The sequence below is a fragment of the Chelon labrosus genome, assembly GCF_963514085.1.
Source record: "Chelon labrosus genome assembly, chromosome: 20".
NCBI classification, from domain to species: domain Eukaryota; kingdom Metazoa; phylum Chordata; class Actinopteri; order Mugiliformes; family Mugilidae; genus Chelon; species Chelon labrosus.
Window position 1 is genome coordinate 8,552,096 of NC_140353.1, and position 12,124 is coordinate 8,564,219.

Sequence of the window (12,124 nt, forward strand, 5' to 3'; positions counted from 1 at the left end):
TTCCATCTCACACCTCTATCAGTTCTCAGATTCACTTTTAATATCCCAGAGCAGGATTATTCCACAGTATATCAAAAGCTTTGACTGTTAAATCTTTTATTTTTTGTGTAGAATCCAAATGTGTTTGACCCGGAGGTCGTCCTGAACCAGCTGAGGTATTCTGGGATGTTGGAGACCGTGAAGATCCGTCGGGCCGGGTTCCCCGTTCGCAGGACCTTCAAAGATTTCTTCCTTCGGCGAGTTTCTATAAATCTACATTCACCCTTTTACCGTTTGAGATATTATTGCTGAGACTTCTGTTGTTGACTCTGCCCTTTTTAGGTATAAGATCATTATGAAGGAAAAAGTACCAGCAACAGGAGACGATAAGAAGAGAAGCACGGACCTTCTAACCAAGTATGACAAGACTAAGAAAGAGTGGCAGTTAGGCAAGACTAAGGTAAGATTATCCATTTTGTAAAATAACAGTGTTCCTTGAGGTAATTGAATATGTTTGTTATAATTATGTTGACCTCCCTCTGTTACCTTTACTTCGTAGGTGTTCATGAAAGAGGCTTTGGAGCAGCGTTTAGAGAAGGACAGGGATGAAGTCCGGTGCCAAGCTGCCATGATAATCCGAGCGCATCTACTCACCTTCTCTGTAAAGTAAGCGTCTCCCGATTCACTGGTACAGGTCTGTGACACCTTCATCAGTTCGATGCGTTTCATTTATTTTCCCGTTTTTCGTCCACAGGAAGCATTTCAAACGCGTGCGTGCCAGCGTCGTCACCCTGCAGAAACACTTCCGAAAGCACATCCAGCGGCGACGGTTCGTGAAGCAGCGCAAGGCGGTGCTGGTGCTGCAGAGACACAGGCGAGGCCAGGTGGCGCGTACCCGTGTTCGAAAACTCAGAGAGGAAAAGAGGAAGAAAGAGGAAGAGCACAAGAAGAAAGAGGAAGAAGAGGAGAAAGTGGCGGGTGAAGGGGAGCAGGAAGAGGAGGACGAAGGGTCAGACGATAACGCGAAATCGTCCGAGGCAAGTGCTGCATCTTAACTTTAAACATCGCACCTCTCTGAGCAATACTGGATGCTTAATAAGCTATTAATTCTCCTCTCTCCTCCTCTCTAGGAGGAAGCTCGCCAGATGGAGGAGATCCTGCAGCTTGAGCGAGAGATTGAGCGCTTGCAGAAGAAGAGAGAGGATGAGGTGTCCCAGCTCTGTGAATCCTCAAAGCAGGAGCTGCAGCTGCGCCGGGATGCTGAGCTCAAGCGGATGAAAAAGGAGGCGTCTCGCAAGGCCACCGAGCTCATCGACCTCCTGAACTTTGGAGGTGTGGATCCTTCACTGGGAGCAGCCGGAGCTAAGCCTGCTGCAGAGGTGAAATCTCCAAAAGGGGCGAGCACCTCCAGAGGTGCGTCCAAAGAAGAGGAAGTTGACGAAGGCTTCCATGCTGAGGAGGAGTGCATCCCTCTGCCGGACTTCCCTCCTCCTGCCGAGACAGATGCTCCTATAGATCAGGAAATATTCGCTCATCTCCCTCCTCCTCCTCCTGCTTTCGCAGAGGGAACAGTGCCTCCTGCACCGCCTGCTCCACCTCCTGTTCCCGCAGATGGTGCACCTGGAATTCCTCCCCCTCCTCCTCTCCCTCCACCTGACGATGGCGCCGCCGTCCCTCCACCTCCACCTCCGCCGCCTCCTCCGGTGGAGGGGGAGAAGAAGGAGGGAGACAAGACAGAGCCAGAGAGGAAAGTGAGCATGGTGGAGAGCCTGGGGGATGGGGAGGAGCCGATCTACAGCATGCCGGCCGACACAGAGTCGGACTACGACCAGGAAGAGGAGGAGGGCTCCGTCAACGCCGGAGACGACAGCTCCGTCTCGGGAAGCAACCGCGGGAGCACCACGGCGGCGGACGAGGAGCACCCGAGGAAGTCGACCTGCACCAACGCCAGCATGGAGTCCTACAGAGGCAGCTCTGACTCTGTGAGGAGACACACTTACACGCATCCTCACACGCGTGCACGCAGATATGTATGGGCAGCGACACAGTGGGACTTTCGCCCACTCTTGTCGTAAACTAACAATGCGGCAAGCTATGTTCTCTTTCCCTCACATAAAGAGTAACTCACGTTATCGTGTGGTGTTGCAGTATGCAGACAGCGATGACGAACATGACGGCATGATGGACACCGATGAAGAGGTGACCAACGGCAGAGTGACTCTACTTAATGGAAATGGACCGCCCTATTTCCATGGCTACCTCTACATGAAGGGTGTGTATGTGTTTTTTATACAGCATGAGCTTTATTTAGACATTTACACCCATCTGCAGTTTGAGGCCTTTTACAGACCAGTGTTTAATGCTGCTTCATTCCTAAATATTCATTACTGTTAAATGTGTGGGCACAAATGACTGAATTTATTAATCAACCCTATTAAATATAAATTGTAAATGCGTCCATCCTCTCTGCTCCTCCAGCCGGTCTGATGATCCCGTGGAGGAGGCGCTGGTGTGTGCTGAAGGACGAGACATTCATGTGGTTCCGGTCCAAGCAGGAGTCCCTCAAGTCCGGCTGGCTCTACAAGAAAGGAGGAGGCCTGTCCACTCTCTCACGGAGGTTGTTGTAGTTATTACTGAGTGAAGCCTGCACGCTAAATAAATTAAACTCTTTAACGTGTAGCTCTGTGGAAGTACAGCTGAGTGCAATCGATAAGAGTTCAAAGTGTACATACAGCTAACTAAAAGCACTACTTTTCACCTTAACTATATAAAAATGAATGATATGACAGGTTTCATATAACAGCGATGTGCATGTTAGCGTATTTGCTTTAATGAATCTGCATGGACAGGATAATGTGTCCTGTGTGTTGTATTTGTCTAACCTGAAGCATTAAACCCTCTGCAGAAGTGGAAAACTACTATTCAGGCTGGTGAATTATGGATTTGTTGAAACTTAACTCAGTCGATAACATATTAAAAAGTAATGCATGTAAAATTAAAGTTCACGATTTCACTTTTTAGGAGAGAAAGAACTGTTGGGATCTTTTTGAAATAGAAAGACTGAATCTGCTTGTGTGAAGAAGAGATTACTCTTACCACAAAGGTTATTCTAAAACTACAAGCACGTTGAAAAACTTTTAAATTGCACGGATGTAGATATGTTCCATAACGATATACAGGAAAAAGAACCAATCTTTGCGTCTATCATTTGATCCAAGTGCCTTGGCCTTTATTCTCATGGTGTCATTCTTCCTCCAGGAACTGGAAGATGCGCTGGTTTGTGCTGAGAGACAACAAGCTGATGTACTACGACAACGACAGCGAGGAGAAGCTGAAGGGAACCATCGACATCCGAGCGGCCAAGTAGGAAACAGAAGAAAACGTCCACAGTTCAGTTGTTTTCTGGTCCACATTTGTAAGACGTGTCTTCTGTTCGTGACGTTGCAGGGAGATTGTGGATAATCACGAAAAGGAGAACGCCCTGAACATCGTGACGGACGAGAGGACGTACCAGGTGTTCGCCGAGTCGCCGGAGGATGCAAGGTATGAGAGAGAGACGTGCGGTGAGACTACAGAAAATGAGGACACGTCTCACGTTTGTGTCTCTTTCCCTCTCTGTGTAGCGGGTGGTTTAAAGTGCTCAGTAAGGTCAGAGTGTGCACCCCTGAGCAGCTGCTGGAGATGTCCCACGAACAGGCCAACCCCAAAAATGCTGTGGTGAGCCTTTTTATTATTGTTATTTCACACACAGCATGTCTTGTGCAAAAAGATTATAATTAATAATATGTCCACATAAACTACAATGTTTTAAAATGTTCTTCTCTGTCACTACCTCGTTGTTCAGGGAACCCTTGATGTGGGGTTGATTGACTCTGTTTGTGCATCAGACAACCCTGATCGGTAAGTTGGACGAATCATCAGTGAGAAAGGAAACAGAGATTGGTTTAGTGTGTTAATCTGTGCACAATTTGCTATTTTTGCACCTTTCTAATCTGCATTGTTGCCCTTAAAGTTGGAATATTTGCCTCACAGCAAGAAGGTTCTGGGTTTGATTCCATCTGGGGCCTTTCTGTGTGGAGTTTGCATGTTCTCCCTGTGTCTGCGTGGGTTCTCTCCAGGTACTCCGGCTTCTTCTCACCGTCCAAAGACATGCTTGTTAGGTTAATTGGTGATCTTAAATTGGCCGTAAGTGTGAGTGTGAGTGTGAACGGTTGTCCGTGTCTCTGTGAGATAGACTGGAGAACTGTCCAGGGTGTACCCTGCCTCTCTCCCAGTGACTGCTGGGATAGGTTCCAGCCCCCCCGCAACCCCTCCAGAGGACGAGCGGTTACAGAAAATGAATGACTAAAATAACTCAACACAGATCTGGACAATAAAATCTTCCATCACTCTTCAAATTAGTGATACACTCTTTTCCTCACCTTCGCAGGCCCAACTCTTTCGTCATCATCACGGCCAACCGTGTGATCCACTGCAACAGCGACACACCGGAGGAAATGCATCACTGGATCAGTCTGCTGCAGAAGCCCAAAGGAGACGCCAGGGTAGACGGACAGGAGTTCCTGGTTAGAGGTAAACCTTTTTCAAGATTTTAATATTTTCTTAACACAATATCTTAGTGCTGTCTGGGAATTCCGGGAACTTCCCTCACTACCCTCTCTTCCCGTTCAGGCTGGCTGCAAAAGGAGATGAAGACGAACGCCAAGAGCACTTCCCTGAAGCTGAAGAAGCGCTGGTTTGTTTTGACCCACAACTCCCTGGATTACTACAAGAGCTCCGAGCGAAACTCCTCCAAGATGGGAACTCTGGTGCTTAACTCCCTCTGCTCTGTCATTCAGCCGGATGAACGGGTGCACAGGGAGACAGGTGAGGAGAGAGGAAGGAAGAGGAGGGCACAGTTAGGCGGGGATTATACAGAGGAGGTTAGGTGCACACACAGAGGTCTTGTTTCATAATTATGTACATGAAAAATCTATCTGTAGGTGGGATTTATTAATTAAAAGAGGATTAGTGGACAGTACTTGTCTCATTAATCTTAGCGATTCCCTTATTTTTTAAAGGGTAATTTGATCCTGTTTTATTTTTTTTTGCAGGCTACTGGAACATCATAGTATACGGGAGGAAACATTCCTACCGCCTTTATACTAAGATGCTGAATGAGGCCATGAGGTGGACAGCTGCTATACAGGGAGTCATAGACAGCAAGACCCCGATAGAAACTCCAACGCTGCAGCTCATCAGAGACATCAAGGTAAGACACGTTCACAGAAGGATGCCTGTTTAAAATTTAGCAACAGAAATCAGGTTTATTTATCTCGATGTCTGCCATCAGGAGAACAGTGTGAACCCGGAAATAGTGGAGCAGATGTACAGGAGGAACCCCATCCTAAGATACACTCAGCATCCTCTGCACGCACCTCTACTGCCGCTCCCTTACGGAGAGGTCACCAGCTGTGAGTAAAGAAATTCCTCTTCTTCTTTTTTATTTGTCTCATTGCCCTCTGCAGGGCCAAACTTTTAAAGCTTAAAGGGGAATTACCGTTTTTTACAACCTGGACCTTATTTCTGGCATAAAATACGATCATTTACTCACCCATATAACTTGGGTGTTATTTGGAGTCGTTCGGAAGATATTTAGATCCAATGGAGCGCCATGTATATCTATATAGTGGGAGTGACTGGGGCACCGAAACGCAGCCTCTAAATAACACATTATCTGCCGCGAAACTCGTCCATTTCACCAATATTTTGTTATTACACGCTAGTGCTATTCCCCATTGAGTCCGGAGTTACCTGTTATCATCATCTGGGGTCTGTAGATTGACCTACTAACCTCTGACCTGAATGATGTCATCTCTGAGTGCCGCGCCCACCCGCAACGGTCGGCATCCTTACCATTTTGAGCCAGAGTATACAGATGAGGAGCTCGATGAAAGGAGGGTGCGGAGGCAGAGAAAGGAACAGCTGGCCAAAGAACAACCAACCGCTGTGTCCGGCAAAAAACTGTGTCTGGCTCGTTTCACATCACCGTTTCACATCACTCTTAAACTGGCACCAAAAGGATCCTTTGCTGATCTTTTCTTTCTTCGTCCTCCTGCATGCAGTACAAAGGCAACAGGGCTATGCGAGTCTGCAGGATGAGGCAGTGCGAGTTTTCAACTCACTGCAGGAGATGGAGACGCTGGCAGACACGGTGCCCATCATTCAGGGCATCCTGCAGACCTGCCAGGACCTGCGCCCTCTCAGGGATGAGGTATAAAGCATGTTCCGACAAAACAGTTTCATAAGACACAAGCACTCTTTATGTCTTAATACTTTTTCCATGCATCTGTAGTGTCTGACATGTTTGTTTGCCCTCAACCCCATTTATTTTATTCTTTTCATCTAGGTATATTGTCAGGTGATCAAGCAGACCAATCATGTGCCTCAGCCTAACAGCCCAGCCAATCGGGCACACTGGCACCTGCTCACCTGCATGAGCTGCACCTTCCTACCCAGCCGAGCCATCCTCAGATACCTCCGCTTCCACCTCAAGAGGTGAGTGTCTAAAATGTGGATGCCGCCCGCTTCTTCGACCGGGCCGCGAGCGCACGCCGCACGTGTTGATTTTTGCGTTTGCAACTCAGGGTACGCGAGCGCTATCCCGGCACGGAGATCGAGCGCTACGCCAGTTTCGTCGGAGAGTCCCTGAAGAAGACCAAGACTCGTGAGTTTGTTCCCTCTCAGGAGGAGATCGCCGCCCTGCTGGTGAGACAGGAGATGAGCACCACGGTGTACTGTCACGGAGGAGGCTCCTGCAAGATCTCCATCAACTCCCACACCACAGCTGGAGAGGTGCACACACACTTTCATTAAGACAAATTAGATCGCAGACCTTAGTTAAACAGGTCAAGAGATTCAAGATCAAGTCAACTAATTTTGAAGTGAAAACCATTCTGTGTTTTAATGCTGTCGCTGCAGGTTGTGGAGAAGCTGATCAGAGGTCTGGCCATGGAGGAAAGCAAGAATCTGTTCTCTCTGTTTGAACACAACACCATTACAGACCGAGCGCTGGAGAGCCGGGTGATTGTGGCAGACGTTCTCGCCAAATTTGAGAGGTATCTCGGTCTTTTTGCACAGTGTACACCTTCAAATATGCTGTAGGTTTGAATAGTCATCAACTTAACCAGGACTTTGTGTGAGGTAACTCTGCTTTACGTGGTTTGTCAGGTTGGCAGGCACTGAAGAGGAGGAGGAAGAAGGAGAATGGAAACTGTACTTCAAACTCTACTGCTTCTTGGATGTGGAGAGCATGCCCAAAGAGGGAGTGGAGTTTGCGTTCATGTTTGAACAGGTAGGGTTTACGTCACAATTGGGTTAGATGATTACAAAGACATGGAAAGCATTTATCTTCTTTTGGTAAAAGACAACACAAAATTCCCCAAAAACAACACACCCTGATTAATGTCGCTTCAAAATACAAGTTTTGCTCTCTCTGTCTCTTCCTCAGGCCCACGAGTCTTTGATAAGTGGTCACTTCCCGGCCTCAGAGGAGACTCTGCAGCACCTGGCCGCCTTACGCCTCCAGTATCTCCACGGCGACGGGGCAGGCCGGGCCGGATGGAGCCTGGGAACCGTCTACCCGATCGGACGCCTTCGCAACCGCATCATGCACTCCACCAAGCCGGGCGTGAGCGCGGCCGGCGGGGCCGGAGGAGGGGGAGGCGGAGGAGCAGGAGACGGGAAAGGCACAGTGGGAGGACCGGGCGGCATCGGGGTCGGCGTGGAGAAAAGAAAGACTCCGAGCTTCCTGGATGGCACGCTGAGGAGAAGCTTCAAGACTGGTTCACTGAAGAAGCAGAAGGTCAGTTAATTTAAGCTGCTCTGATGAATATTTTCATGTTAAATATGTAGTAGTCAGTCAATATTTCAATCTGGTTGAAGAGAGAAATCTGTCTGTTGGTCCACTAAATGACGGATGGACCTGCCAGCTGACTGGATGTTTGTCCGACTGGCTGACTGATCATTTGACATGGGATTCAACCGATTGTTTCAGGTGGAGGAGGAGCAGATGCTGGAGATGTGGGTGAAGGAGGAGACGTCCGCAACACGCACCAGCGTACTGGAGAAGTGGACCCGTCTGCAGGGCATGCCGCAGCACCAGGCCATGCTGAAATACATGAGCATCATCAAGGAGTGGCCTGGATATGGATCGACCCTGTTTGACGTGGAGGTGAGAAAATATGAAGACAATGTATTTCGGGTACAAATACAAATTACCAGCAGGTAACCCACTTTCTTTTCTCTGCAGTGTAAAGAGGGCGGTTTCCCTCATGACCTGTGGCTGGGCGTGAGTGCCGACAACATGTCTGTGTACAAACGGGGCGAGCCCAAACCGCTGGAGACCTTTCAGTACGAACACATCACCTTCTTTGGAGCCTCACAGCCATGCACCTACAAGATTATCGTGGACGAGAGGGAGATGTTCTTCGAGACTCCACTGGTGAGAGCTCGTTATTCCTTTTGACTGTTTAGTTAATAGTTAATCTGATTTTTTTCTCGACTAATTCCCTGCCGTATGTAACATATTTACAAATTTAGTGAATAATGTCCATTGCAATTATTTTAAACTAAGGGTGGCAGCTGGTTTATTGTTTTGTCCAACTGACAGTCCAAGATAATAACAAATGGTTGTTCAGTAACTTTCTATTAATTATTCGATTATTTTACCAGTCTGTGTTATTAATATGTATTCTTTGCATAAAGGTACATTGCTATAGTTTTGTTATTCATTGAGCAATTGATCAATTCAAAAACTGCGGAAGTGGAGAAGCAGCCGTAAATACTAAAGCAGAAACACGCTAGTACCAAGCGGACCACTCACAGCTTTTGCGTAGCTGCGTGGCTGCGTGGCTGCGTTGCCGCGGCGCTAGGATCTGCGTATGGTCTGGGCTGTTGCCGTAGCAATGGCATCAAATTGATGTAGAAGCCTAAACCGACTGTAAGCCTGAGTCTACATCTATGCTAGCAGCTTTATAAAATTGTACTTGAGCACTGTTTAGCTTTGGGCTAAATGCTAATGACAGCAGGCTAACATAGTCACAGTGACAATGGAAGGAAGGTGATATGTGCCAGGTTTAATATCTGCATATTTTATTATTGTAGTTAAAGGTGGACTACTGTTTTTTGCAACCTGGACCTTATTTCTGGAATATAATACGATCGTTTCACCCATATAACTTTTGTGTAATTTGTAGTCATTCGGGAGATATTTTGATCTGCGTATACCCATATAGTGGGAGTGACTGGGGCACCGAAACGCAGCCTCTAAATAACGTATTATCTGCCACGAAACTCATTAATTTCACCAATATTATGTTATTTTACATATATGCAGATCTAAATATCTCCCGAACTACTACAAATTACTGATTTGCTAATTAGCGCTAACTGAGGATGATTAGGATGCCTTACATTGCCAACAATTACTCACACATGCAGTAAATTCCCAGATGACATATGCGAGGCATGAACTAATCCGCTTCTACTCTTTAGGTGGGTGAGATCACCAAGATCATGAGGGCCTACATTAACATGGTGGTGAAGAAACGTTGCAGCATCATGTCCGTCACCAGCGTTACCAGTTCCTGGGCCAGGTGATCGCGCCACCAGCCAGTCAAAGCAGTCAAAGTTCATCCATCCAGCGGCAAAAGACGGCTTGCCGACCCCCCCACCCACCCCGCCACCTCCCACACACTGGCTGGTTGGTTTTGATGAAGGCAGTCGCACCAACCAGCTAATCCTCCAGGTTGAATCAAGATCGATGGATGAGCGTCAATAGCAAAACGGGGGGAAAAGTGGACACAGAAGCCAAACGCACACTCTACTGGCCTGGGTCTCACTAAGGGATCTATTTAAAAGCATGATGACAAAGAAAGCGACCTGTATTTATAGGGCTGTCCCGTCAAACCCATAACCCTCTGCTGTAGTTCTGCATGTAGATGTTCAAGCACACTCCAAACTTCTCTCAGTTTAACTTTTTTTGGACAAACTCAGTATTAACAAGCACAACTCAGCCGCCAGGTCCCGGTCAGTCCCAGGTGGCGCCTCCTCCACCCCCCTCAGTGCACTGCCAGACAGAAGAAAGCCACACTTTCTCAGTTCAGTTTCTTTCTCTCTCTTCCTCCAATTTCAGATTCTCTCTCTCTCTTTCTCTTTGTGTATCTTCACTCCTGTTGCGTCTTTATATAAGTTATAATGCTAAATTCTTGTTCTTGCTTGCTTTCCCTGTCATTTTCTCTCCCTGTCTTTTGTCTTTGACATCACATTTGAGGAAAAGGACTTCACAATGATGGTTCTTCATAGTGTTCACTTGCTCGCTCGTCAGTGCCACCGTGTGGCCACAAGGAGACAACACAGCCAAAGGAAGTGGCTTTAAATATATCTGAACAATATCACATAGATATTATTGAAATGAAACAACAGAGGGTTTGTTTTTTTTTTGTTTTCGGTGGATGCTCTCTGCTTGTGTTTAGCTTGACGTGGAGAGTCTGTGCATGGCTAACGGCCTCACCTGGCCCTACGAGAAGAACAATATCATCCAGAATAGTATCAGACGTTTCCCTATTTATGTCTAAATATAACACATAAATCTGTAAATTCACACACACACACGTGTACACATAAACTGAACAAACATGTATTGTTTTGTATATCACACATTATAATTATAAGAGGTATTATTGAGATTTTTTTTTTTTTGGTGGCCCCTGTACAGTATATAGATGCCATACTAAATGCAATGCGACACCTGTCATGTGAAATACATGCAAGTGAATGGTGTTAATGATGATGAATAATGTGTGTCTGAACATGATGCCAATACTGTACTTCGTTCACTGGCTGTGCCATTAATGTGACTCACAGAAAAGTTAGTGAATTAGTAAAAAAAAAAACATAATGAAACTGTTTCCACAGCATTTTTTGATGAATTTATCATAGGTGTTATTTGCTGGAGTCACACTGCAGCATCAGTTGGAGCCATAAAGAACTGTGTAACCTTGTCTGCTCCAGCTTTTCTTGTTTATTTTATTTATTTTTTCTTTACCGAGGACATCAGGAGACATGAAAAATGCAAACAAGTCGCTCCGTTTTGTCTGTGTTTCCAGTCTGTTTATGAACATGTGACTTTTATTACTGATAAATAGTATTATTACTGTATGCCCCCGCTATCTTAACCACCCCAAAGTGTCTGGATCGCTGCTGTGTGTGAGTGTGTGTGTGTGTGTGTGTGTGTGTGTGTGTGAGCGTATTAAGGGTGTAATGCAACCTGTTGCAAAAGAAAGGGGAAATGAGAAAAGAGAACTTTAGTGAGTGTGTCCTTTGGAAATAATGACGTATTTAACTGACTAACCTTTATGAAGAATGGTGTTGTATTTGTAAGTTAACAGGAAAAAAGCATGGGATTTCAAGGGAGGGTTAGGTTAAGGGGTATTTATTTCTTACTGTACTGTATGTATTGCAAGGTCTGTTTGGGAGGATTAAAAATATAAGGATTTTTCTTTTTTTTTTTTTTAACTCTTGGTGTAAGAGGAGAATATAAGGCACTGTTATGGGCTCGGAAATTGTTCCACTGTGCACTGGGAATGCTGAAAGTCATCACCGCTTTTGTGCGTATGTCTGTGTTTTTTGGACTGGGAGTGAAGTCTGTCAAGTGACTCCGCAGTCAGACGGCAAATTCACTCACGTGCATCCCCTCTGGGGATGAAAAGCACTTTAAACAAAGTGTTTCCCCCCCACACATCAAACATCCACCGGGAATAATTTGATTGCACAGAAAAAAAAGAAAAAAAAACTGAACTAGTTTCTGTGGCAATAAGAACTTCAGTATAAGACTATTACTGTTTGCTGCTTTTCACACCCGATTCGCAGTGTGTGCGGGTTGAAGCTGAACTTCACAAGGGTGAAATAGTCTGTTTATCTAGAGTACCACATGCTGTACAGGGCTGTGGCAATGGTTTCAGAAACACTGAGGTTATTAATTCAAGTGACTCAGCAGGCAACCCCTAAAAATTGTGACCAAACACCAACAGAAAAAGGGAACTTTACCCCGGTTCAAATATACCAAGTCTAACAACACTGAAATCATCCTAAATATGCATTAATT

At 46.1% G+C, this 12,124-nt stretch overlaps 1 protein-coding gene across 1 annotated transcript in view; it reads left to right on the top strand.

Moving 5' to 3' along the window:
• Positions 1-9,618, top strand: part of myo10l1 (myosin X, like 1) — a gene marked incomplete at both ends in the record, with an annotated part of 30,785 nt that extends 21,167 nt beyond the window's left edge. Inside the window, 24 exons of the mRNA XM_084568507.1 lie at positions 112-236; positions 322-439; positions 539-645; positions 734-1,016; positions 1,110-1,961; positions 2,128-2,251; positions 2,458-2,596; positions 3,238-3,342; positions 3,427-3,522; positions 3,603-3,696; positions 3,824-3,879; positions 4,409-4,551; positions 4,651-4,845; positions 5,073-5,230; positions 5,312-5,432; positions 6,084-6,232; positions 6,368-6,516; positions 6,606-6,813; positions 6,940-7,076; positions 7,189-7,312; positions 7,469-7,822; positions 8,015-8,191; positions 8,270-8,461; positions 9,514-9,618. Of these exons, the coding sequence (XP_084424633.1) occupies positions 112-236; positions 322-439; positions 539-645; positions 734-1,016; positions 1,110-1,961; positions 2,128-2,251; positions 2,458-2,596; positions 3,238-3,342; positions 3,427-3,522; positions 3,603-3,696; positions 3,824-3,879; positions 4,409-4,551; positions 4,651-4,845; positions 5,073-5,230; positions 5,312-5,432; positions 6,084-6,232; positions 6,368-6,516; positions 6,606-6,813; positions 6,940-7,076; positions 7,189-7,312; positions 7,469-7,822; positions 8,015-8,191; positions 8,270-8,461; positions 9,514-9,618 (4,311 nt within the window). The remainder of the gene's footprint in view (positions 1-111; positions 237-321; positions 440-538; positions 646-733; positions 1,017-1,109; positions 1,962-2,127; positions 2,252-2,457; positions 2,597-3,237; positions 3,343-3,426; positions 3,523-3,602; positions 3,697-3,823; positions 3,880-4,408; positions 4,552-4,650; positions 4,846-5,072; positions 5,231-5,311; positions 5,433-6,083; positions 6,233-6,367; positions 6,517-6,605; positions 6,814-6,939; positions 7,077-7,188; positions 7,313-7,468; positions 7,823-8,014; positions 8,192-8,269; positions 8,462-9,513) is intronic.
• Positions 9,619-12,124: the final 2,506 nt, after the last annotated feature.